The 27,018-nt window shown below is 35.8% G+C and overlaps 1 protein-coding gene across 13 annotated transcripts in view; it reads right to left on the reverse strand.

The window, feature by feature from the left end:
• Nucleotides 1-978: 978 nt before the first annotated feature.
• Nucleotides 979-27,018, reverse strand: part of TERB1 (telomere repeat binding bouquet formation protein 1) — a 113,139-nt gene continuing 87,099 nt past the window's right edge. For 4 of the 13 annotated variants that reach the window (XM_077132652.1, XM_077132650.1, XM_077132654.1 and 1 more), the window contains 6 exons: nt 10,930-11,279; nt 9,579-9,643; nt 9,180-9,275; nt 4,898-5,047; nt 4,524-4,589; nt 983-1,480 (listed from right to left, as the gene is read on the reverse strand). In XM_077132652.1, the coding sequence (XP_076988767.1) occupies nt 1,296-1,480; nt 4,524-4,589; nt 4,898-5,047; nt 9,180-9,275; nt 9,579-9,643; nt 10,930-11,279 (912 nt within the window). In that variant the 3' untranslated portion in view covers nt 983-1,295. Of the gene's footprint in view, nt 1,481-1,820; nt 1,859-2,899; nt 3,085-4,523; nt 4,590-4,897; nt 5,048-9,179; nt 9,276-9,578; nt 9,644-10,929; nt 11,280-27,018 lie in introns of those variants that run through there. The other 9 variants (XM_077132658.1, XM_077132655.1, XM_077132656.1 and 6 more) reach the window with 8 other exon arrangements.

A 27,018-nucleotide genomic window follows, 5' to 3' on the forward strand; every position in this document is an offset into this window, starting at 1 on the left:
AATGGGAAAAAGACTTGAATAGACACCTCTCAGAGGAGGAAATACAAATGGCCAAAAGGCACATGAAGAGATGCTCAATGTCCCTGGCCATTAGAGAAATGCAAATCAAAACCACAATGAGATATCATCTCACACCCACCAGAATGGCCATTATCAACAAAACAGAAAATGACAAGTGCTGGAGAGGATGCGGTGAAAGAGGCACACTTATCCACTGTTGGTGGGAATGTCAAATGGTGCAACCACTGTGGAAGGCAGTTTGGCAGTTCCTCAAAAAGCTGAATATAGAATTGCCATACGACCCAGCAATACCATTGCTGGGAATCTACTCAAAGGAATTAAGGGCAAAAACTCAAACGGACATTTGCACACCAATGTTTATAGCAGCGTTATTTACAATTGCAAAGAGATGGAAACAGCCAAAATGTCCATCAACAGACGAGTGGCTAAACAAACCGTGGTATATACATATGATGGAATATTATGCAGCTTTAAGACAGGATAAAATTATGAAGCATGTAATAACATGGATGGACCTAGAGAACTGTATGCTGAGTGAGTCTAGCCAAAAACTAAAAGTATGTGAATCGACATTCGAGAATAAACTTGGAATATGTCATTGGTAACAGAGTCCAGCAGGAGTTAGAAACAGGGTAAGATAATGGGTAATTGGAGCTGATGGGATACAGACTGTGCAACAGGACTAGATACAAAAACTCAAAAATGGACAGCACAATAATACCTAATTGTAAAGTAATCATGTTAAAACACTGAATGAAGCTGCATCCGAGCTATAGGTTTTTGTTTTGTTTTGTTTTGTTCTTACTATTATTACTTTTATTTTTTTCTCTATATTAACATTCTATATCTTTTTCGGTTGTATTGCTAGTTCTTCTAAACCGATGCAAACGTACTAAGAAACGATGATCATGCATCTATGTGATGATGTTAAGAATTACTGATTGCATATGTAGAATGGTATGATTTCTAAATGTTGGGTTAATTTCTTTTTTTCCGTTAATTAATTAAAAAAAAATTGCATTAGAAAGCATATTCCAAAGCAAATGTTTGACCTTACAAAGGAATTTTGTCTTAATAATCTGCTCATTGGAAATATATTTGGTTTTTAAATGATTCTAATGATTTGATGATTTCCAGAACAAAAACTTTAATTGAAATGATAACCCATTTCGACATTACCTGTCTGAGAATTTAGAATAATATTTAAAATATTTGCATTTTTCAAAGCACTGCATTTTAAGAGTGCAAAGTGAAAATGGACAGTTCTTTTCCAATCAAGGCACTGTACACTTGTGTTTGGACAGCCTGTGGTATTTGTGAGCAAGGTCCACAGCCCTCCGTCCTTGCTGAAAGGGGAAAGACCACAAAATTGAATTCCAGTGATTTCCCATTTTCTGAACTCCACTAAGAAGGTAATTTACTTCTTCTTCAGTAAAGTTTTTACGAATTCTTCTTTTCTCTGTAATTAACAAGAATTGTAGAATATATTAATACTTGCTGGAAAAGGGGTCTGTTTGAGATCCAAATAAGTGCTTAACTTATTCTAAGGATATGTACTATAGAGTGGGAAAACATCATGCCTGGGTTACTTATCACATGGAAATCTATTTCAATTAAAAAAAATTGAGTGCTCACTATTGCTAGGTACTATCTAGCACTGTGCCTTCTTCAATAATTGAAACGTAATCCTATTGTAATAATACTTGCAATGTCTTTCAATCAAAAAATACAAAAGTTTATAAACATTCCATTGTTAATTCTGTCAATATTCCTGTGAGGAAAATTAACAAATAGCTTACCTATCTTACAGATACAGTCTTCCCAAAGGGCTCCATAACTTTATAGAATAAAAAAGAATAGCAACTCTTGTTACTTTAAATATCAGGCTGGATTAATATTTTCAAAGAATAAGGGTATTTTGAATCTCACCTTAAAAACATGTTAACTGCCTACCTATATGGGTACTCTTGATCAAAACGCAAAAAAATAGGCCATATAGTGGGAAATGTTTTAAAACCAGTTTGTTTTTAGGAATACTACTTACAACAGAAAGAATGTTTCATTGGTATTTGTAAACAAGATATTTTCTGGTGGTGATTGCTAGGAAACAGTTTCCCTAAAATTTTTCCATGCATTGTTAGTTCATGTTATTGTTGGCAAATGCTGGTGACGTGGGTTTTTTTGTTTCTACTTGAGACTGCTCTTTACTTCAGTAGGACCAAAAGTAGTTGTGCTGGGACACCCTTAGAAAATCCTGCTGTTGCAAGGCCAAGACTTCTGGCTATGTGTCCACCTATCCTAAGATAAGAGAGACCTCCTAGCTCAGCCCTTTTAAAACAGAAAAACCAGCAGAAGTTTGAGAAATCAACGTAGACAATGTCTGATCATTACTTAATGGTATTACTTAGCACGTAAGCTCCTTGAAGGCAAAAGTTTTGCTTGTTTTGCTCACTGCTGTATCCCCAGTGCCTATAGTGTGTCTGATACATAGTTGGTGATCAGCAAGTTTTTGTTGAATTAAAAAAGATTATCAATTCCAAAACTGTTTGAAAACTTATCAGTGAAGTTACTCATTCTTTGGGGATCTACTTGAAAACTATGATGATCTGAGAAATAGATAGCTTCAACTTTGCTTGCTAAATGATTTGAACTCCTTATAATCAAGACGAGATGGGCTATTATACCTTTCATGATTCTGGGGTGTTGGAGCTGTTTATGTAAAGCCGATACCTGCAGCTGCCATCTCACTAATGAATCAATACACTTAACATGTGTGCCCAATTCCACATGGTTTCTCCAACAAAATAATGGGCAGCCTGGGAAGAGGAGACTATTCCCTATACCCCAAAGCTCCCTGTGATGCTTCTTTAGGGCTCACCTTATTTTTGGCTGGGCATCAGTGAAAAGAAAAGGGAAAAACAGACAAGAGGACTGAGGTCTAAAGACTTATCCTTTAAATTTTCTCAAGGTATAAATCCACCTTGAAAGAGAACTATGGGGAAATCTTCAAAAGCTTAGATGTCACGATGATCTCAAAAGAATGGTCTCAAATCTGAGTGTAACCTATAATCAAAGGAATGATGATCAATGTCTCTAATATGAAAGGCAAATTTATCAAGAGGGAAACAATGACAACATGTCAAACATCCCTGGCCAGCTTGTGACAGAGTTATAAAACCAATCGAATCACTACATTCTCAAGATGACTTTCTAAATTCTAAAAAAAAGCTAAATTAATTGTTTAGTTTTAGCTGAAGCAAGTTGAAAGTACAATAAGATTGTATGGTATTTATGAGCTGAATATCATTTACCAGTATTTAGGATCCCTCTGCATAATCAGCATATAATTATAATTATGCCCATTTCAAGGCACTCTATAGATGATTTTACTATATAAAATAATTATAGAATATTTTTGGTTGTTATATATTTGCTTTTAAGAATGTGGCTGAAAAAAACTCTGTTACTAATTTGATTTCAAGTCCTTGTCAAGAACAAGATGTATTCTTAGGGAAAATTACCCATTTTCTAACAGTATTTTTCTAAAGAAAATACTGTTTCAAAAAATAGGTTCCCCTCTAATGGTTCTGTACTTATTTTTAATTCACATGCATAATTTTTACTGAGAAAAATACTTAAGATATAAAAAGTAAATTTGAAATTTTGTTCACACTTTTGGCAGTGAGAATAGTCAAGTAAATATATGTGGCAAAATACATCCTGTATGTGCCAAGCCCAAAAGCCTCTGCCATAAATAACAGAATGGCTCTATAAATGTAAGTAATGTACTAAACTGCTCACTCTTACTCTGCAGGTATTAACTCCAAATGAATAGAAGAAAATAGTAATGTTCTTTAAATCTCTGCAATCAATTTGGAATGGTGATAAAATTGAAATGTTAACCCTGTAGTTAGATAAAAATTCCTGCACATTAACTCATCATTTAAGAAGTATTTTGTGTTTTAAGCAGGCTTTAAGATTTATACCATTTGTCTCTTCAATCTCGATTGTTTGAAATGCCACAGTTATGAGCAAAAACCTCTCTGCAAAATCTTTCTGAAGCACTGTGTATAGGAGAGTAATTTTGTTCTTAAAATAGAAATGTGATTCAAAAGATAGAGCAGGGGCTTTTGGAGAAAGGACTGCATTTGAACCTAACCTCTGCTCTACCAACTCATGCCTTAGCATGGGAACAAACTAATACCTCCCTTACAATGTTGTTATTATAAGTAAAGGAAATAATATCTATAAAATACCTAACACATATCAGGTGCATAATCAATGTTAGCTTTCTCCTTCTCCCCCTTCTGGCAGGCAGTGGGTAAGTAGTATGAGGAAGAGAAGAGAAAAGCCTCTTTTCTTAGGAGGTAAGACCCTCTTCAGAGCCAATGGTTATCATTTATTTGAGAGCCATTAATGATAAGATTGAGAATGACCAATCAGCTGTTCTCTTCTCAGGAATATATGAAATTAATGTTTATTTTAAAATTAAATATATTCACTTATTCCTCCAGGTGTAGTAGATTCATTACTGAGTCGTTGTCTTCTACGTGGGGTCAGAAGAATTTCTGAAAAATATGGAAAACATTTAGCATACTTAGAGTATCAATCTGAGTCACAGCACATCAATTCTATTCGTATGATAGTTCCTTTTTTTCCCCCATCTAGTGGGAATTGTTTGGTGGACTAGGAAGAATTTTTAAACCACCAAAGACTAAATCTATTCCCTGGATACAACTTAATCACTGATTGTTCACAGACAGATTTTCTTTTTAATATTATTTCACTCTCTAAGCTTTTAATATACTTAATGCTTTGGATAGTAGTTCAGAAGTTATAGTCATAATTACAGTCTTAAAACTGCTGAATTAATTACTTTTGTTACAGATAAGTGATTTCCTTAGTTCACTTTTATATCTGTCTTCAGCTTCCACAATGACTTTGTGACGATCACATTGGTATGGGCAAGAGTGCAAGAGCTTGCTAAAATTTCGGCTATTCAGGGATTTTTCTACAGCTATGCAACCTAAAAGAAAACAAATTAAAGTGATGTATAGATGTTATAAAATCTAATATCTAATAACAGATATATGAAAGCAAATACCTTTATGATGATAACTGAAGTCAAATCAGGAATTTAATTATAAATACCACAAGAAGCTCAAAGTCATGTAAAGACATAAAGACAACAAAAACAATGTGGTGAAATAACTGTTAGCATAGAGGTATGAACAGAGAGTTATGGCAACATAGAAGAGGAACATCTAGCTTGGTCTAGTTTGGAGTAGGAGCCACTATTAGGGAAGAGAACCAAAAGAAGTTGAACCTTAAGTCGAATTGTCTTCTTTTTCTTCTTTTTCCTTTTTATTATGGACATTTTCACAAGAATAAAGGGAAAAATATAATAAATTGCCATGTATCCACCACTCACCTTCAATAACTATTAACTCATTGTCACTCATGTCTTAGTTATATCCCACCTACTCTGCTCTGTCCCCCATGTACACTCTGGACTATGAAGCCTGGTATTTGCATTAAAGCATCATATATCACCTTCCAATACTTCATATGCATCCCTAATGGATAAGAGATCAAACAAAGACATACTATTATCACACCTAAGAAAATTATGCTCAATATCATCTAATATCCAGTCAAGTATTCAAATTTCCCCATCATTTCAAACATTTATTTACAATTTGGTTTGAGTCAACATTAAACAAGGTCCACCACTACATTTGGTTGATATGTTCCTTGAGCTTCTTTAAACAGGTTCTTCTCCCTTCCTTTCTTGAATTTATTTGTTGAAGACACTGGGCCATTTATATTATAGAGTTTTCAAAACTCTGCTTTTCTGACTGTGTCTTAGTTATGTCCTGTAAAATGTTCCTGTATGCAATTAGATCTAGGTGATTCATAAGATTCAGGTTTGATTTTTTGACATGAATTCCTCACAGGTAGTATTGTGACTTCCTATTACATCATATTAAGAAGCACATAATGTCTGGCTTCCTCTCTTATTTTAATGTTAGATTGACCAGTAGGTTTAGGTAATGTCAGTTACTTCTACCACAAAGTTCTCCATCAGCCTGTTACCTAATGGGATTAGTGGTTCATTCTTAAAGGACTTGGAGGAGCTAGCCAGGCTAACTGATAGCTGTGTTGAGGACATTTCAAGTATGGTGAACATGAGTAAAATCACAGAAGCAAGAAAAAGCATTGTATGTTCGGAAAACCATAGGTACTCTGGTATGGCTGGAGAAGATTGGAGAGAACAAGATGGAGAAAAGTTGAGATTGACGAGCGCTGCAGAAAGTCACACCAAGAAGGGTCCTAAAAGTCATACTAAGGAATTTTAAACATCTTCAAGGCAATGGGGAGGAAATGAAGGATAATTTATTAAGCAGGAAAGTAGACATGACTTTATGTGACTTGTAGAAAGCTGAGATGAAGGCAAGAGGATCAAATGAATGGCTATTTCAATAATCTAGAAAATAAATGAAGGCATTCTGAAACAAGGCATTTGCAAGGAGAAGAGAGATATCTCTGAGGTAAAACTGGTAGGATCTGGTGAATAAGCACTGGAATAAGGAGGAAGTTTAGGATCATTCTCAAGTAATATGGTAGCTGATTGGGTACTGAAGTTTGGAATAAGCCTGGCACATTTCTGGCAGACACAGAGGTGAATAAACATATAATAAAATTTAACAAGTAGAAACAGGACAAAATTCCACACAATTCTGAATTAGGCAGAGGGTTTGATTCAGTGGACTACAGGAGGCATTAAGGGTTCTTATGTATGGTGACACATATTAGGAAGCACATATTAGGAAGAAGTTAACAGCAATATGCTGTAGCCAGGGGGAGGTTTGAGACTAAAAGAATACTAGAAAGTTGCTGGGGTAATTTAGTCATGACACAAAAAGGACTTATGTGGGAAAGGAGAAAGCATCAAATGAGATAGGCTAAAAGGACGGGATGTTAGGAGAGGGAATAGTTATAGATGATTCGAGGTTTGAAGTCTGGGAAAACAGAAGAATGTTGGCAACACTGCCAGAAAAATGGTGGCTGGAGGGAGAGGGCAATTTAAGAGAAGAGGCCTTGTTTTAGATATAAGTTTGAGGTAACAACAAGAGATCTAAGTGGGTATGCCCTGGCTGCAGGTGGAAGTGGGAGAATGAAGCTATATATAGACCAAAGGAGAAGTCAAGTGTAGAAATACAGATTTGAAAGTCATCAGCAAAATGATAGTTGATACCACAAAAGTAAAAGTAGAGACAGAGTTAAAAAGTGCTGGGCAGAAAGGGAAAGATAAAGTAATAAAGGTAATGGAATTGTTATTAAACTGGAAAGTTATTGAGATGAGGACCAAATTTTCCTATTCTTTGCATCCCAGTACCTACAGAATAAGCACTCCATAAATATTTGTGAAATGTCTGAATGGTCACTGAGAGAAGAAAGGAACTAGGAAAGAACCATCCCAAATAAACCAAAGGTTAACAGTTATAGAGTATCTACCCTGCCAAAAGGAATACTTTAGACCAGAGTTTCCCAAATTTTCTTCATTCATGGCATACTTAGGGTTTGATAAATTTTTATAGAATGCCTAGACCAAAAGAAAGACCTAACAGGTCTATTAGGTACCAAACAACTTAATAAGTATTTATATCCCAACAATTTAGTAGCCATTTGAAAAAACTGAAAGAAAAAATAAAATGCATTTCATTCTTATTAATTGAAATTAATTCCTAAAAGTTGGATACAAATTGGATACAAAATTCTCAAATTTTGGAATCAGATTTGATACTCTTGCCATTCTCGTTTCCTGTTTCACTATGACTTTCATGCAGTGCTTGCTTTCTATAACCACCACCATTGAAACCAGCTTCAGAAAGATATGACACCATCAAAAGGAATGTGGCATGGGCTAAAGTTGAACGTGTGAACTACCTTAGGCTAGTTGCTGAAGCAGTGTCTAACGGATGTTGACTGTTGCTCTGTTTCCCTTATAAAATTTAAAATATTGTGTAGTGCTTCCTGTGAGTTTGTTGCAGCATCCAAAAAGCACTCAAGTGAACAGTTTGGGACTATGGATTTAGACTACTGAGAGGAAAAATTTGAAGGAGTGGTAGTCAATAGCGTAGAGAAACTACAGATTATAAAAATGTTTAAGTCATTTATTTTGATGGGAAAAAGAGGCTTCAGATAATCTCTAACATTAAAGTTTAGTAGAATGTCAATAAAAGAAGCCAAATTGCAGGGGTTAAGTAGGTAATGAATAGAAAAGGGAGCAAGAGCAGGAATCTGGCAAGAGTGGATGAGTACTTGAAGAGAGAGCAAATCACACAAATATTGGGATTCTTTTTTTAAGATGAGAATTGAGCAAAGTTTCAGGCAAGACAAAAAAGAGCTAATTAATAGAGAAAGACTGAAGAGAAAGACTTAGCAGTTATTCAAATGGAGAGAAACAAAGGACACGGGATTCAGAATATAGATAGACATTCCATAAAAGGGTAATAAAGGTAAACTCTTAAACTAAGATTGAAGAATAGTGATGTTTTGAGCCCAATGTGGAGTAGCCTCAATTTTCTCCTTAGAGCAGGGTGCAACACTAAGAGTGAACAAAGAGAAAATACTGGGATGTGAAGGAGGAGATAAAGGGATGGAATAAACACTTTGAAACATATATAAAGGCACTACAGAAAAAATTAGTAATGGGGCATAGCCACAAAAACATTTATATATTTATTATAAATATAAAAAGATATCTTATTTAATAATGCCTATAATGTTTATAGCAAAATTCAGGATACATACATATTTATTGGAGCTCTAAAAATATAAAAAATGTTCATTTTATTTAATAAGCTTAAACCTATAGATGATATTAAATGATTACAAGAGAACAATAAATAATAAAAAATGTATTTACTGTGTAGATTCATATAAACAAACACTGGGAACTCAGCCTGATGCAGATTTATATTTCTTCAGGTAGAAGGTATTGATATTTATACTTTATCATCATCCAGAGCATTATGAAATGAATGAAAATGAAAAAAATGAAGTTTAATCATACAGTAGAACTACTACAATTCTAATTACATAATATATTGTTTTAATTATGAAACAATTGTAATTAAAAAATATATATTTACCTGCACACCTATACTTCAACATTTTGGAACAATTATCAGTTGCCAGGAAACTGATGACTTCTTTATTAATTATGTCTGAACATAATGCAAATGGATCTGGAAAAAATTGCAAAGACACGAGATTTATTAATTCAACAAAAGGACCTATCATTTTCAAGATTGATTAATTCTCGAAATTTTTATAAACTTTAGCCCTGTACTATATACCTAGTCATCTTGATGGATAAACTGAAAGACTCTAGACAGCAACAAAAGGTGACTGAGGCATTAGCATCAGAAAAAGAGTCAAAGGAGTAGCTTACACATTACAGGGCAGATATGTCAATGTACATTTTCAACCTTAACTGTCACCTAAGTATCTGTTTTCTTGAAAAATCAAAGAAACATTTTTAATCATACCTGTTAATGGTAACTGCTGCTTTTTATTTTTGACAGTGAGAATTGGATGTTTAAAAACATGGTCACTAAAAGAAAACAGACACTAGATTACTAAAAGCAAACATACTGTTTGGTGTGTGGGCAAATGTTTTATATGAGCATAGCGTAATTCTGGGTGTCTGGCAGGCAGAAGGAGCTAGAGCCAGGATTTTCCAAAATCTATCAAATTCCTCCAAAGTAAGGTCAGTAATAGTTACAACCTTTCTTCTAGAACTGGAGTTAAACAAGACTTCAGAGGGCAATAGTACTAATCCCAGTAGAAACATGGGAGAAAAAATTCGTAAGAGAAGAAAGTAGGAGGGAGTGCAGGCAAAGAGGAGAAATTGGTGGGAGAAAAAAAAGAGCATGTGATGCAGGATAGCAAAGCATTGACAATAATCATTTTAGGACCTGAATTTTAAAAATCCTTCATGACTTTCAAAACATTTGCATGTTGGAACCCTATGCTCCTAGATGAATACATAGAAGTTTTGACTATGCTGTCACAATGGTAAGAGGTAATGTAGAAAAGGCAAGAGCTATAGACTGGAAAACAGGTAAAGCTATAGCTACAGATATCTGTGTATCCATATTGGTAGGAGAAATTGCCTAGAAGAAAAGACCTTGAGAATATTAATAACTGACCCTGATAATATTAATCTTGCAAAGGAAAAAGGGGTAGTGGTAGTATAATCCATCTTCCTGGTATGTACTTTACCCTGCCACTTGCTCAGAGCATAGCAACATCATTTTCAGTTTTACAAAACACAGTAACCATTAGCAGAGCAGAACACAACAAAGGACGTAAGAAAAAAAGTTACAACTCTGGGTCCAGCCCCACAGGCAACCTGCTAGAGATGAGGTGCATAGTACAAATGAAAGGCAAGGCCAAACCATATTTTCATCACACATTATACTTCTCATGTGTCTACTTCCATTATCATATTAAACTTAACAAATTGGTTTTTGCTATATGGTTGATGGATTATCAATGCATGTATTAGTATTTTAGGTATAAGGTTTCAATGTAGGTTTACTTTTCTGAGTATCCTTTCTGAAATTCAAATGTGCTCATGTCACTCAACTTAAAATCTTCAATGACTCCCTATCTTCGGTGAGTTAAAATTGAAACTCCTGAGTATGACATGCAAAGCCCTAGATGAACTACCCATACTTTCCCATACAAACTCCTTTCTTAATTTCCTACTCTGGGATCCTCCCAAGACCATGTTATATTATTTCTATATCCCCAGTGCTTAATACTGTGGCACAAAGCAGTGCACAGTAAGTGCCTGCTGAATAAATAAAGTTAGGAGCAATGATTAAACAATACCTTAAAGGAGATGCAAAATTCTTTTTTTCAGAAGGTACTTCTTCACGTAAATTTTGGTTGCAACTTGAATTGGCATTATATGAAGTTTTATTTTGCACATGCTCCCTATAACATGCATTAACTGGATTTGCACTCTTTAGCAGGGTCTTTACTTGTTCATCATATGCACACACTTTATTCATTACTCCATGGGATTTATAATCCTGAGGCTGACTAGACTGACTTTTATCCTTATCTTCTGCTTTGGTATCTCCACTGATACTCTCTGTATGGAGGTGTTTCAACGTATTCTGGATATTTATGCTCATTGATGAAATCCTATTCTTATGTGCTTCTCTTTGAAATTTTTCCTATAATGTAAAAACGACAAGTAAATATTCCGTCTGCTTTATCATCAAATTCGTACATAGGAAATTTAAACCTTTTCTACATATGAATTGAATATTTCCGCATGTATCAATAGAATGCATATGTTAAAGGAGGCAGTTGACATTAGTAATAAAAATTAGTATTGAAAAGCCAATAAATATCATGGGGACAATTTAGTAGCTATCTAAGGAAAAAAATAAGTTGGATCCATATCTCACAATTTATACAAAGATAAAATACAAATCAACCAAATATTTAAATATTAAAAAGGAAATTAAACATGTTCTAAAAGAAACCATGATTATTTCAATATATGCAAAGGGAGGAAGATCTTTCCAAGTATTACCCAAAAAAATCAATAAATAAAAATAAAAAATCTAATATATTTGACTACATAATTTTTTTTTTAAGTTCTGCTGTATCAGATAAGCTCTATAACCCAGAGAAGCCAGCTTTTCCAGAACATTCGCTAGTTCCATCTCCCTACCCCTTATTATTAACAGCCCCTTCCAACATGAAAAAGTTAGAATGGACATAGCCCAAATAGCCCTAAAGAGTGGGAGAAAGATCAAAGGTGATGGCTGAGTTATGCAAAAAAGGTGAATTTTAACAAACAAATACGATAGCTGAATCATTATATTGATATTTCTCTTTAGTGTCCAGTATCTTAAAGCAGCTAGAAGTAAAAACCTAAAATTGTGGAATTGTAACCCATACCTAACTTTGAAATCTGTTTTACAGCTAAATGCTGCACTGTGTTTTGAAATTTATTGTTTTTGTATATATATTATTTTTCAAAAAAAGTAATGATAAAAATATATATATATTCTTTCTAGCCTCCAATGTTCTGGAGCAGCTTGAAGAAAAAATCTGAGGTTATGGTATGGTAGACCATGAAAAACTCTGGGATCTGTCCTGTAACTAGCTGTTAAAAGAGTGCTTTGAAAACTATTGCTTTTTTCTTTCTTTGCTTTGTATATATGTTATATTATACAATAAAAAAAAGTTCTGCTGGAGACCAGGAAAGACAGAGGGGGTAAAAAAACTCAGGAGGAGAAAAGAACCACAAGCAAAACCAAAATGACAATCAAAACACCTAGAAATCTACAACTAATTGTGGTGCTGTGCTTGGAAATTTATAGCTTTTTTGTATGTGTGTTATTGTTCACAAAAAAAGAAGGAAAAAAAAAGTCAATCGTGGTGATAAAAAAGTATTTTAGCCCTCTAGCCTTCTATATTCTGGAGCAGCTAGAAGGAAAAATATGAGAGGATCGTATGGTAGCCCATGACAAACTCTGGGATCTATCCTGTAACCACTTTTAGAAGAATACTTTGAAAACTATTGTTTTTTTATTTCTTTGCTTTGTATATATGTTATACTATACAATAAAAAAAAATTTTAAATACACCTAGAAAGAATATGTATAAATCATATCTCACACTACAGAATAATGTATAAAATTTTATACATTTTATAAAAAGCTACTCAAAAGCAATATGAAAAATGTAAAAATAACATAGAAAAATAGGCAAAGGAGATGAACAGATAGTTCACAGAAAAGGAACCTAAATAGCTCTTTTAAGCATATGAAAAAAACGTTTCATCTTAAATGTAATAAGAAAAATAAATATTAAAACTACACGGATATCTTTCTTCATAATCACATTGGCAATAGTCAAAAGGGTATAAGGAAACAGACTCATGCATTGCAGATGAGAGTGTAAATTGTTATACCTTTTTCATGGAGAAACAATTTGTCAGTTATCTTTCATAATTTAAGCTGTACAAATCTATTTAAAATCTTATAGATACACTTTACATGTGTAAAATGTTGTCATTAAGAGCAACATTGTTTGTATCAGATAAATATTAGAAATAACCATAAAATTCATCAGAAAGGAGCTAGCACTAGCACATCAATTCCATGGAATGTTCTCCATCTGTTAAAAATAAAGGACAAACAGTGCTTCTAGGTAAATATGATGGATTTAACTCCCATATTTATTTTTGGTACTTCCAAAAAAAAATCATTACAAGAGTTGCTTTTAAAAAGGTTTAAACCTAGGACTTCTGGGAACACAGCAGAATAAGATAGGCTGAGCTCACCCCTGCTCTCAGGAACAACTATAGAAGTAACATAAAAATGACTGGACAGCAGTTCCAGGGTGCAAGTAACCTAAAAGAGTCTCCTACACTATATAGGGAGGTCCTGGATGAAAAAGCTGAGGAATTGAGATGCAGAGAAAAGGGTGAGTAGGCTCCTTCGGGACTCCACCTGGGATAAGAGGCCACGTCCAGCAAAGTGCCTGCCCCTGTAGTCAGCTTGGGATATCAGCCCCCTCAGCTCCACAGCCTGGTGCTCCGTTGGGGAACCCAGAGGTCAGTAAACTTGCTTTTCCTCCCCACAGAAACCATCTAGCTAGGGCACAGCGCCTGTTGCTCCCCTTATACAGAGATCTGGAACCCTCAGGAGTGTGTGCACAGGGAAGCCGGGATGAGGAAGCAAGTCATGCGGCACCTCTAACCCCAGCACCCCCTCACTGCCCCCTGACAGCTCTGTGCTGCAACCCATGCCCCACATACCCACCCAACCCTGCACCCTGTGTGTACATGCCATACACACACACATACTGCGTACCCACACACCTCATCCCCTGTGGCCACCCTGCTGACATGCCCCCACCCACACCCCACACACCTGTGCACCGCATACATGTGCACCCACGCACACACACACACTCCCTACGCCCCATGCCTCTATGCCCTGCCCCCTCCCGCTCCCCATGCACTCACGCACCTGCCCCCTGAGCACCACCATCCCATGCCCTGTGCACCCACACCCCACACCCCCTTACACCCACGCCCCACCCCTGTGCACCACCCCGCACCTTATGTCACAGTGCCCCTCACCCCCATGCCTTACCCCACACGCATCGCACCATGCCTTGTCCAGCGCCCCTGCATCACTGCCCCATGACCCACCTAGGAGCACTACAGCATTGTACCCAATGGAGAGAGATTGAAAGCCTTCCCCCTAAAATTGGGAATAAGACAAAAATGCCCTCTGTCACCTCTAATATTCAACATCTTACCAGAAGTTCTAGCTAGAGCATTCAGGCAGAAAAAGAAAAAAAGGTATCCAAATAAGAAAAGAAGAAGTAAAATTTTCATTATCTTCAGATGACATGATACCATACTTGGAAAATCTGCAGAAATCTACAACAAAACTACTTTAGCTAATAAACAAATTCAGCAAGCTGATGGGATATGACATTAATGTACAAAAATCAGTACTGTTTCCATACACAAGTAATGACCTGAGGAGATAATTAAGAAAAAATTCCACTCACAATACCAATTAAAAGAATCAAGTACCTAGGAATATAGAAATAGAAAATCCAAATATCATCTTAAGTAAAGCTACACTATTTTAAATATTTGCCATTTAGAAGTTAGAAAGTATTTTGAACTAATGAAAATACAATTTACTAGAATTCGTGGGATGGTACTAAAGCAGTATTTAAGGAGAAATTTATAGCAGTAAAGGCTTACGTTAGAAAAGATGGAAGGTCTCAAATCAATGACCTTCGCTTCCACCTTAAGAAACTAGAAAAAGAGCAAATTAACTAGAAAGTAAGTAGAAGAAAGGAAAGTGTAAAGATCAAAGCTGGAATTAATTAAATTTTTAAAAAAGGAAAACAGTACAGGTGGTTCTTTGAGATGATCAATAAAACTGATAAGCCTCTAGCTGGACTTATTAGGAAAAAAGGAATAAAGAATTGTTCTAGCTTGCTAGCTGTCGGAATGCAACACACCAGAGACAGACTGGCTTTTAATAAAAGGGGATTTTGTTAGTTCTTCAGAGGAAAGGTAGCTAACTTTCCACTGAGGTTCTTTCTTACATGGGAAGGCACAGGATGGTCTCTGCTGGCCTTCTCTCCATACCCCTGGGTTCCAACAACTTTCCCCAGGGTGACTTCTTTCTGTATCCCCAAAGGCCTGGGCTGAGCTGGGAGTGATGAGATGAGGAATGCCGAGCTGCTTAGGCTGTGCTATGTTGTGCTCTCTCATTTAAGCACCAGCCAATTAAGTCAAACGTCATTCATTGCAGCAGGCATGCCTCCTAACCCACTGCAGATGTAACCAGCGACAGATGAGGTTCATGTACCATTGGCTCATGTCCACAGCAACAGAACTAGGTGTCTTCACCTGGCCAAGTTGACAACTGAATCTAACTACCACAGGGACCTAGAAATAGGAGCTAGAGAAAGGAGAACAGTTACCTAAAATGTACATATTAGTTAATGAAATTGAACTAAAAGTATTGAATGAATAGAGGTGATTTATTTCATTAGCGGGTTACAAGTAATAGTGCCATATTGAAGGTAAATATGATTGAAAGGGTTTGTTTAGAGCCATGAACCTCACTAATTAGCACTACAAATATAAATAAGTTATTGCATGAACTACTTCAAAAGTATGACACTTGGACAAAGAGTAAATAATAGAAGGTATATGGGAAAAACTATGTATTGCATGCTATGGTCAATATTTAACAGGAATACATCACTAGTACAACAACAATACTAGGGATAAATAATAGGTGGCAGGGGGACAAGAGTTAAAGGAAGTTTGGGATTTTCTCTTTGATGTGGGTGTGTCCATTATTTTTCTCTTTACAGCAGTGAAAACTATCTAAAATTGACAGTGATAATGATTGTACAACAAAATGAGGATACTATAAAACATTATTTCAGATAGAATATATGCTATATGAATATATCTCAACAAAAGCTGCAGATTCAAAATAAATAAACAAACAGAAACATTCAAGAGCTAGAGAAAATGTGGAGAGAAAGGTATACCTGTTCAGTGTTGGTAGAATAGCAGAATGGGGCAGCCCCTCTAGAGGATAATGTCATAGATACACAGGAGGCTCAACATGGGGTCACTATATGATTAGGCAATCCTTTACTAGGAATATACTCAAAAGAGCTGAAAGCAAGGACTCAAACAGACATTTGCACACTGATGTTTACGGTGGTGTTATTCATGATATCAAATGGATGGGCGGTGGACAAAGGCTACATTGACTGAGAAGTAGAAGGGTAAACTATGGTGTATACATATATGATAGAATATTGTACTGTTACAAAAAGAAATGAAGTTTCGAGGCATGCAACATTGTGAATGAACCTGCAGGACATTTGGTGAGGCAAAATAAGACAGAAACAAAACAGTAACTATTGTATGGTCTCATTTAGAAAATACTTAGGAGAAAACTGGAGCCTAGATTGTAAGCTCTTATAGCAGTTACATTTAGTTGAAAATGGTAATTGTTATTTCTGGATTTCCAGAGGCTGTTTTATGTATAACATGGCATTTTGAGATAGAACGAAGCCAATCAGGTCAGGATTAAGGTAATTCAGAATACAGGGGTAAAGAAGACATTGTCTATATTTTAGAACCTCATCTACTCTTTGAGACCAAAGTAAGAAAGGTTTATTTTGTCCAGAACCTAAATTTTCTGTAGCATATAATCTAACTCAACCTGTCTAGATAGATCATTTAAACAATCTAAATACAGGGAGCCCAGAATAAGAATTGAGGGCGGTTAATCCTGTATAGCTTAATGTAATGCCTGGATACACTCCAGAGTACATTAAGCAGATAATCAGAAAGTATTGGTAAAGTACTTTGAAGGATAGGAGAAAAAATACGGAACTTTAAACTTTACCACCGGGGAAACTCTTGATACTGTGTCAAATATTAGGGAAACCCAAAACAATAGGCAAAGCCCTTGATCTTGAGGCTTACTCTTGTGAAGCTTAAGTATTTGGGCAGAGAAACTTAGCCTACCTATAGGTATGCCTAAGAATTACTTCCAGAGGACCTCTTTTGTTGCTTATATGTGGTTGCTCTCTCTCTCTAGGCCTAAGTCTGCAAGTGAAATCATTGCCTTCCCCTGCTACATGGGACATGACAATCAGGGGTGAAAGTCTCCCTGGTGGCATGGGAGATGACTCCCAGGGATGAGTCTGGGCCTGGCACCATGAGCTCAACAATGTCATCCTGACCAAAAGGGAGAAAAGAAGTATAACAAATAAGGTATCAGTGACTGAGAGAGCTCAAACAGAGTTGAGAGGCTACACTGGAGGTAACTTTTATGCAAACTTCACTTAGATATTTGCTACCTGCCATAAATTGACAAACCCCAACCAAAACCATTCCTGCCAATCCAAAAGAATACCTAGGGCATTATAAAAGATTCTACAAAGGTTCCATGCAGTAGGGTAACTTTCCAGAAATGTACAACCTCCAGATGGGTCCCTGCACCAGATAAGTCCTGAAATGCAGAGGGCCCAGCCTCTCCAGAACATCAACTAGTTCCGTCCTCCTGTCCCATATTGTCAACAGCCCCTTCCTATATGAAAAAGTTAGAATGGGCATAGTCCAAATACCCCTAAAGAGTGGGAGAAAGATCAAAGGTGATGGTGGAATTACACACAGAAGTTAGGGTTTAACAAATGAGTATGAGTGCTGAATCATTACATTGATATTTCTTTTAGTCTCCAGTAACTTAGAATAGCTGGAAATAAAAACCTAAAATTGTGAAATTGTAACCTATATCAAACTCTGAAATCTGTTCTACAACTAATTGTTGCAATGTACTTTGAAATTTATTGCTTTTTTTGTATATATGCTATTTTTCAAACAAAAAAAAGGAAAAAGATAAGGAGGAGTATAACAGAGAAGATAGGATTTAACAAATGAGTATAACTGTGAATCATTATATGGATATTTCTGCTGGTCTCCAGGGTCTTGGAGCAGCTAGAAGAAAAAATGAAAAATCATGGAACTATAATCCCTACCAACTTTAAAATCTATTTTATAACTACTTGTTAAAATGTACTTGGAAATTTATTGCTTTTTTTGTATATGTTATATTTCATAATAAAATTTTAAATATATATATATATATTTATGGGATTTACATTTCCCATCATAATGAAGTAACTGTTTTGCAACTTGGCTTCCTGCTGTAAACAACTAAAAAACTCGTCAAAATATATAAAACAACCCTTTGTAGATATTTGTCAACAGGCGGCAGAAGCAAGTGATCACTGAGAGAAGGGAAATATATGAACTGTATGCTATAATCAACCTAGCTTTATGCCTGGAAGTCCTTTTCAGATGATGTTGCACAGAGAGGAAACAATACCAAAGGACGATGGTCTTGCTGAATTGAGGACTTAAACACTGGGGTTCAGACAACCTAAAGTGGCTGGAATTTGGAGGACAGACTACAGATGAGGAGGAAGCTACATAGAAAATATTTTAAGGAATTCGCACAGGGAATCTCTTAAGTCACTGGCTGAATAATAAGCTGTGCAAGAGAGTAGGCTATGATGCCACAAGAGCAGTCAAAGAACAACTTCTGTGGAAAGACAGCCACTGAGGAATTATAAACTGAACACTCTTAGAGCTCACACAAGGCAGAGAGATGCTCAAATTCTCACCAGCAAAGGGTAGAGAGACTTCATTAAACACAGCATTGAGTAGAGGTCACAGAAAGGCCAAGACACATCCTTACAAAGAGGGCAAAATTAACCCTAGAGTAAAAACTACCCTAGGTACACCCTACCAAACCTTAAAAAAAAACAAGTTTTGAAAGGATCAAGCTATTCTTAAGGTAAATTAAATGCCTACAAAAACAAAGCCCAAAATCCTTTAAAGAAGACAAAAAAGCCGGACACTCAACAATCTGAATTAACAATGTCCAGTATCAAATAGAAAATTATAACCTAGGCAAAGAGATAGGAATACATAACAGGGAGAGAAGTCAATAAAAATAAATCCAGAAATGACAATTATGGTAGCGTTAACAAAGGATTTTTAAAATAACTTATTCATGAAATGGAAAACATCAACTGAATGAGAACAGAAATGGAAACTGTGAAAAATAATAACCTCACAGAATTTATGCAGCTGAAAAAAATACAGTATCAGAAATAAATTTTTTCTATATGGGCTTAATAACAGATTAGGTACACAGAAGAAAAGATCATGAAAGACAGAGCAATAGGAACTATTTGAACTAAATCACAAAGAGAAAAGAATCTGGGTGGGAGGTGGAACAGAGTCAGAGAAATTTCTGCAATAGTATCAAAAGGTATAATACACATGTAATTGGAGTCTTTTCAAACGGAGTTCTTGCAAAATATCTAAGAAATAATGGCAATGAAATTAGCCAAATTTGACAAAAAATATCAACACACAGATCCAAGAAACTCAACAAATCCAAAACAGTATAAACAAAAAGAAAAATACATTAGACATATAATAATCAGAAAGAGAACATTTTAAAAGCAAAGGGGAAAAAAGTCATGTTGCATACAAAGGAACAACGATTTTAAAATTTCTGGTGACCTCTTTTCAGAAACAATGCAAGCCAAAAGACAAAGAAATATCATCATTTAAGCTGAAAAAATTCCCAGCAATTCAAGCCCTAGACATTTATCCAGGAGAAACAGAAACGCATGTTTACACAAAGAGGTGTACACAAATATTCATAGCAGAATTATCCATAATAGCCAAGATCTGGAAGCAACCCAAATGTTCATTAACTGGCAAATAATAAAACAAATGGTGATATATTCAAATTATGGAATATTATTCAACAATAAAAAAGAATTAAATATTTATGAAACAACATTGGTGAATTTCAAAAATATTAAGTGAAAGAAGTCAAACACAAAAGATTATGTAATGTACAATTCCATTTATGTGAAATGACATAAAAGAAAACTAGTTAAAAAAAAAAAAAAGAGGAGCAGAGAACGCTGCAGCACCACGAAGCAGAGAGTCCACCAGCCAGTCACCTTTGGAGATGAAGAAGGAAAACGCCTCCCAGGGAGCTTCATGAAACAGGAAGCCAGGAGGCAAACCTAGCAGATGATGCCATATTCACCATGTGCCCTTCCAGCCGAGAGAGAAGCCTGACTGTGTTCGCCATGTGCCGTCTCATTTGAGAGAGAAACCCTGAACTTCATCGGTCTTCTTGAAACAAGTTCCTCCTCCAGAAAAGCAACTAAAGAAACAGAAACAATACGAAACAGCTCCCGGAGCCACGACAGAGACCAAAAAGACAGCGTACCCCATTCTGGAACAGCTGAACGGGCAGGGAGAATCCGCTGCGGTGAGATACCCGAGGGGGGCGTGTTTTCCCGGCCGGGGCGGCTGGCGACTGGGGTCCCCTCCACGCACGTGGCTCCCCAGTCTGACTGGGAACATTGGATAGTGGGGCCCTCCCACCACGCTTGGTGTCTCGGGCCAGCTGGGCAATTTGGACCGGCACTTCCCCAAGCCGCGGCGGCTGGTGACACCCCCTCCACGCGCGCGGTTTCCTGGGCCGACTGCGAGATTTGGATTGGCAAGTTAAAGGAGCCACAGCATCTTTTACTGGTGGGACCCGCAGACAGATGAGCGCCACGAGGGCCACCTACTGGGCAGGAAAAGAAAAACAGAGCCCAGAGATTTCACAGAAAAATCTTACAACCTTGTTGGGTCCGACACCCAGGGAAATCTGACTAAATGCCCAGACGCCAGCAGCAGAAGATAACGGTCCACGCTCAGAAGATTGAGAATATGGCCCAGTCAAAGGAACAAACCAATAGTTCAAATGAGATACAGGAGCTGAAACAACTAATGCTGAATATACGAACAGAAATGGAAAAACTCTTCAAAAACCAAATCAATAAATTGAAGGAGGACATGAAGAAGACATGGGCTGAACAAAAAGAAGAAATAGAAAATCTGAAAAAACAAATCACAGAACTTATGGGAGTGAATGACAAAGAAGAAAAAATGGAAAAAACAATGGATACCTACAATGGTAGATCTAAAGAGACAGAAGCTACAATTAGTGAACTGGAGGATGGAACATCTGAATTCCAAAAAGAAACAGAAACTATAGGGAAAAGAATGGAAAAACTTGAGCCGGGGATCAGGGAACTGAATGACAATATGAAGCGCACAAATATACGTGTTGTGGGTGTCCCAGAAGGAGAAGAGAAGGGGAAAGGAGGAGAAAAACTAATGGAAGAAATTATCACTGAAAATTGCCCAACTCTTACGAAAGACCTAAATTTACAGATCCAAGAAGTGCAGCGCACCCCAAAGAGAATAGACCCAAATAGGCGTTCTCCAAGACACTTACTAGTTAGAATGTCAGAGGTCAAAGAGAAAGAGAGGATCTTGAAAGCAGCAAGAGAAAAACAATCTGTCACATACAAGGGAAACCCAATAAGACTATGTGTAGATTTCTCAGCAGAAACCATGGAAGCTAGAAGACAGTGGGATGATATATTTAAATTACTAAAAGAGAAAAACTGCCAACCAAGACTTCTATATCCAGCAAAATTGTCCTTCAAAAATGAAGGAGAAATTAAAACATTTATAGACAAAAAGTCACTGAGAGAATTTGTGACCAAGAGACCAGCTCTGCAAGAAATACTAAAGGGAGCACTAGAGTCAGATACGAAAAGACAGAAGAGAAAGGTATGGAGTAAAGTGTAGAAAGAAGGAAAATCAGATATGATATATATAATACAAAAGCCAAAATGGTAGAGGAAAATATTATCCAAACAGTAATAACACTAAAAGTTAATGGACTGAATTCCCCAATCAAAAGACATAGACTGGCAGAATGGATTACGACCCAGCAATACCACTGCTAGGTATCTACTCAAAGGACTTAAGGGCAAAGACACAGACGGACATTTGCACACCAGTGTTTATAGCAGCATTATCTACAATTGCAAAGAGATGGAAACAGCCAAAATGTCCATCAACAGACGAGTGGCTAAACAAACTGTGGCATATACCTACGATGAAATATTATGCAGCTTTAAGACAGACTAAACTTATGAAGCATGTAATAACATGGATGGACCTAGAGAACATTATGCTGAGTGAGTCTAGCCAAAAACTAAAGGACAAATACTGTATGGTCCTACTGATGTGAACTGACATTCGAGAATCAGCTTGGAATATATCATTGGTAACAGAGACCAGCAGGAGTTAGAAACAGGGTAAGATAATGGGTAATTGGAGCTGAAGGGATACAGACTGTGCAACAGGACTAGATACAAAAACTCAAAAATGGACAGCACAATAATACCTAAGTGTAATGTAACTATGTTGGAACACTGAATTAAGCTGCACCTAAAATATAGTTTTTTGTTTGTTTGTTTATTTGTTTGTATCTTTTGTTTTTGTTTTTTTCTTTTTCCTTTTTATATTTATATATATTTTTATTAGTATTATTATTTTAATTCTCTTCTCTGTATTAACATTCTATATCTTTTTCTGTTGTTTTGCTAGTTCTTTTCCTAAATCGATGCAAATGTACTAAGAAATGATGATCATACATCTATGTGATGATACTAAGAATTACTGAGTGCATGTGTAGAATGGAATGATTTCTAAATGTTGTTAATTTCTTTTCTTTTTTTGATTAATAAAAAAAATTAAAAAAAAAAAGCACAGCAAAAAAAAAAAAAAGAAAAAAAGAAAACCAGTGACAGAAAGCAGATCAGTGATTGCCTTGTGCTGGGGGTGGGACCAAATGCAAAGGAACACAACAAAAATATTTGCGGATGAGTGAACTGTCCTATATTTTTATTGTTAGTGATAGTTATAACTGTATAAAATTATCATAGTTCAAACTGCAGCCCTAAATTATTGTATATAAATAATACATTAATAAAAAGATATATTTCAAATATATATAATTATTTAATTCAAAAGTAATAACATTACTGGGCAATTCATAAAAAATGCAGAAGTAAAATGTATGGCAACAAAAGCACAAAAAATGAAGGGATAAGTAAGCATACTGTTCTAAGAGTCTTATAATAAAATGAAACAGAATAATATTATTTGAAGATAGGCCACAATAAACGAAAGATACATAATGTAAACCCTATAGCAAATAAAACATTTTAAAAATTTTATGTAAAAAATAAAATATTTAGCTAATAGCTGAGATATTGTACTGGTTTGAAAGGAAGTATGCCCCCTAAGAAAAGCCATGTTTTAATATAAATCCCATCTCATAAAGGTAGAATAATTTCTATTCAATGCTGTGTGTTTGAAACTGTAATGAGATCATCTCCCTGGATGATGTGATTTAGTTAAGAATGGTTGTTAAACTGGATTAGGGGATGACATGTCTCCACCCATATGAGTGGGTCTTGATTAGTTTCTGAAGTCCTATAAAAGAGGAAACATTTTGGAGAATGAGATATTCAGAGAGAGCAGAATGATGTAGCCATGAGATGCAGAGAGTCCACGAACCAGCGACCTTTGGAGATGAAGAGGGAAAACGCCTCCCGGGGAGCTTCATGAAACAGGAAGCCAGGAGAGAAAGTAGCAGATGATGCTGTGTTTGTCATGTGCTCTTCCAGATAAGAGAGGAACCCTGACTGTGTTCACCATGTGCCTTTCCAGATGAGAGAGAAACTCTGAACTTCATCGGCCTTCTTGAACCAAGGTATCTTTTCCTGGATGCCTTTGATTGGACATTTCTATAGACTTGTTTTAATTGGGACATTTCCTCGGCCTTAGAACTGTAAACTAGCAACTCATTAAATTCTCCCTTTTAAAAGCTGTTCCGTTTCTGGTGTATTGCATTCTGGCAGCTAGCAAACTAGAACAGATATAATAGAATATTTTTAAATAATATAAAAGAAGGTAGGAACACTGAAAGGAAAAACAGACAAATTCACTATGACAGTTGGTGATTTCAATGACTACTCTCAATAATTTATAGAACAAGTGCAAAGAAAATCAGTAAAGCATTAGGAAACTTGCATAATACTAATTGACCGATTTGATCTAACTGACATTTATAGAACATTTTACCCAACAACAGCGGAATATACAATATGTTCAAGTACACATGGAGTAGTCACTGTTAGAGCTTATGCTGAACCATAAAAATAAAACTCAATAAGTTTAAAAGGACTGGAGTCACACAGAATATGCTCTCTGACCACAACACTACTAAATTAGAAATCCTATTTAAGGGTCACATTTTTATGCTTCTTTGTATGCCTAGCAATTTTTTTATTGGATGACAGACGTGAATTTTACGTTGTTGAGTGTTGAATTCTGTTATATGCCTCTAAAAAGTGCATATAACAGTTATTCTGTGTGAACTTCAGGAACTACCTGGTTGCTGGAATCAGGTGGTTCCTAATACACTTCTATACATCGCTACACCCCAAAATACCAGGAAATACACTCCTCTCTAGTGCACATGGAACATCCTCCAGGATAGATCATATGCTAGGACATAAAATAAGACTGTATAAATTTAATAAGATGGAAATTATCCAAAGCACTTTCTCAGACAACAATGGAATGAAGCTGGAAATTAATAATCATCAAAGAATCAGTGCTTTCTCAAATATGTGGAGACTAAACAATACACTTTTAAATAATTAATGGGTTAAAGGAGAGATTGCTAGAGAAATTAGTAAATATCTGGAGACAAATGATAATGAGAATACAACATATCAATATTTATGGGATGTGGCATAGGCAGAGCTGAGAGAGAGATTTTTTTTGCCTTAAATACCTATATTACAAAAACAAGAATGAGCAAAATCGAGGACTTGACTGCTCACCTAGAAGAACTACAGGAAGAACAGTAAACCAACCCCAAAGCAAATAGAAGAACAGAAATAACAAAGATTAAAGCAGAAATTAACTAACTGAGGAACAACAACAACGAAAATAGAATCAACAAAACAAAAAATTGGTTCTTTGAGAAAATCAATAAAATCGATGGCCAGATTGACAAAGAAAAAAAGAGAGAGGATGCAAATAAACAAAATCAGAAATGAGAGAGGGGGATTGTTACCACGGATCCTGGAAAAAATCTTTAAATCATAAGAGAATACTATGAATTACTATATGCCAAACAACTAAACAACCTAGATGAAATGGACACAGTCCTAGAAACACATGAACTACCTGTAATGACTTGAAAAGAAACAGAAGATCTCAACAAAGCAGTTATTAGTAAAGAAATTCAATCAGTCACCAAAAACCTTCATGCAAAGAAAAGCCCAAGAGCAGATGGCTTCACAGGATAATTTTATCAAACATTCCAAAAAATACTAATACCAAATCTGCTCAAACTCTCTCAAAAACTTAAGGAAAAAGGAATGCTACCTAATTCATTTTATGAAGCTAACATCACTCTAATACCAAAACCAGATAAAGGAAAACTACAGACCAATCCCTAATGAACATAAATGCAAAAATTCTTAACAAAATACTAGCAAATTAAATCCAATGACACATTAAAATAATTATACATCATGACAAAGTGGAGTTTATACCAGGAATGCATGTATGATTCAACCCAAGAAAATCAATCAATGCAATACAGCACATTAACAAACTGCAAAGGAAAATATTACATGATCTTATCGGTTGATGCTGAAAAAGCATTTGACAAAATTTGCACTCTTTCCTGATAAAAACATATCAAAAGGTAGGACTGGAAAGAAACTTCACCAATATCATAAAGAACATATATGAAAAACCAATAGGCAGCATCATACTTAATGGTGAGAGACTGAAAGTATTCCCCCTAAGATTGGGAATGAGACAACGATGGCCATTATTAACTACTGTTATTTGTACTTGAAGTCCTAGCTGGAGAAATTAGGAGAAAGAAATAACAGACATTCAAATAGAAAAGGAAGAAGTAAAACTTTCATTATTTGCAGATGACATGACCCTATACTTGGAAAACCCTGAGAAATCCATGACAAAACTAATAAACAAATTCAGCAAACTGGCAGCATATAGGATAATGTACAAAACCCAGTAATGTTTCTATACACAGCAATGACCTCTCTGAGGAGACAATTAAGGGAAACATTCCATTCAAAATAGCGACCAAAAGAATCAGTTATCTAGAAATGAGCTTAACCAGGAATGCCAAGAACTTGTACGCAGTAAACTACAAAACATTGCTAAAAGAAATACAAAATGAACTAAATAGATGGAAACACTTTCCATGCTCATGAATAAGAAGGTTGAACGTCATTAAGATGTCAATTCTACCCAAACTGATCTATAGATTGAATGCAATACCAATCAAAATTCCAACAACTTATTTGAAAACTTGGAAAGCTACTTATCAAATTTATTTAGAAGAGAAAGAGACTGCGAATAGTGAAAAATATCCTAAAAAATAAGAGAGAAAAGGGAGGACTAACATTTCCTGACAGAGATCAAACAGCATGGTATTGACACAAAGATAGAAATATCACCCAAAGGAATAGAATCAAGAGTGCGGAGATAAACCGCCAAATCTATGGACAACTGATCTTTAATAAGGCCCCCAAATCCACTGAACTGGGACAGAATAGTCTTTTCAATACACGTGCATGGGAGAATTGGGTATCAGTCAAAGAAATGAAAGAGACCTTCTACCTTATACCCTATACAAGAAATTAATTCAAAATGGATTAAAGATCTAAACATAAGAACCAGGACCACTTCTAGAAGAAAATATAGTACAATATCTTCAAGATCTAGTAATAGGAAGTAGTTTTTTAAACTTTACACCTAAAGCTCAAGCAGTGAAAGAAAAAACAGATAAATGGGAACTCCTCAAAAATCAAAAGCTTCTG

Source organism: Tamandua tetradactyla, chromosome 16 (genome assembly GCF_023851605.1).
Source record: "Tamandua tetradactyla isolate mTamTet1 chromosome 16, mTamTet1.pri, whole genome shotgun sequence".
NCBI lineage: Eukaryota > Metazoa > Chordata > Mammalia > Pilosa > Myrmecophagidae > Tamandua > Tamandua tetradactyla.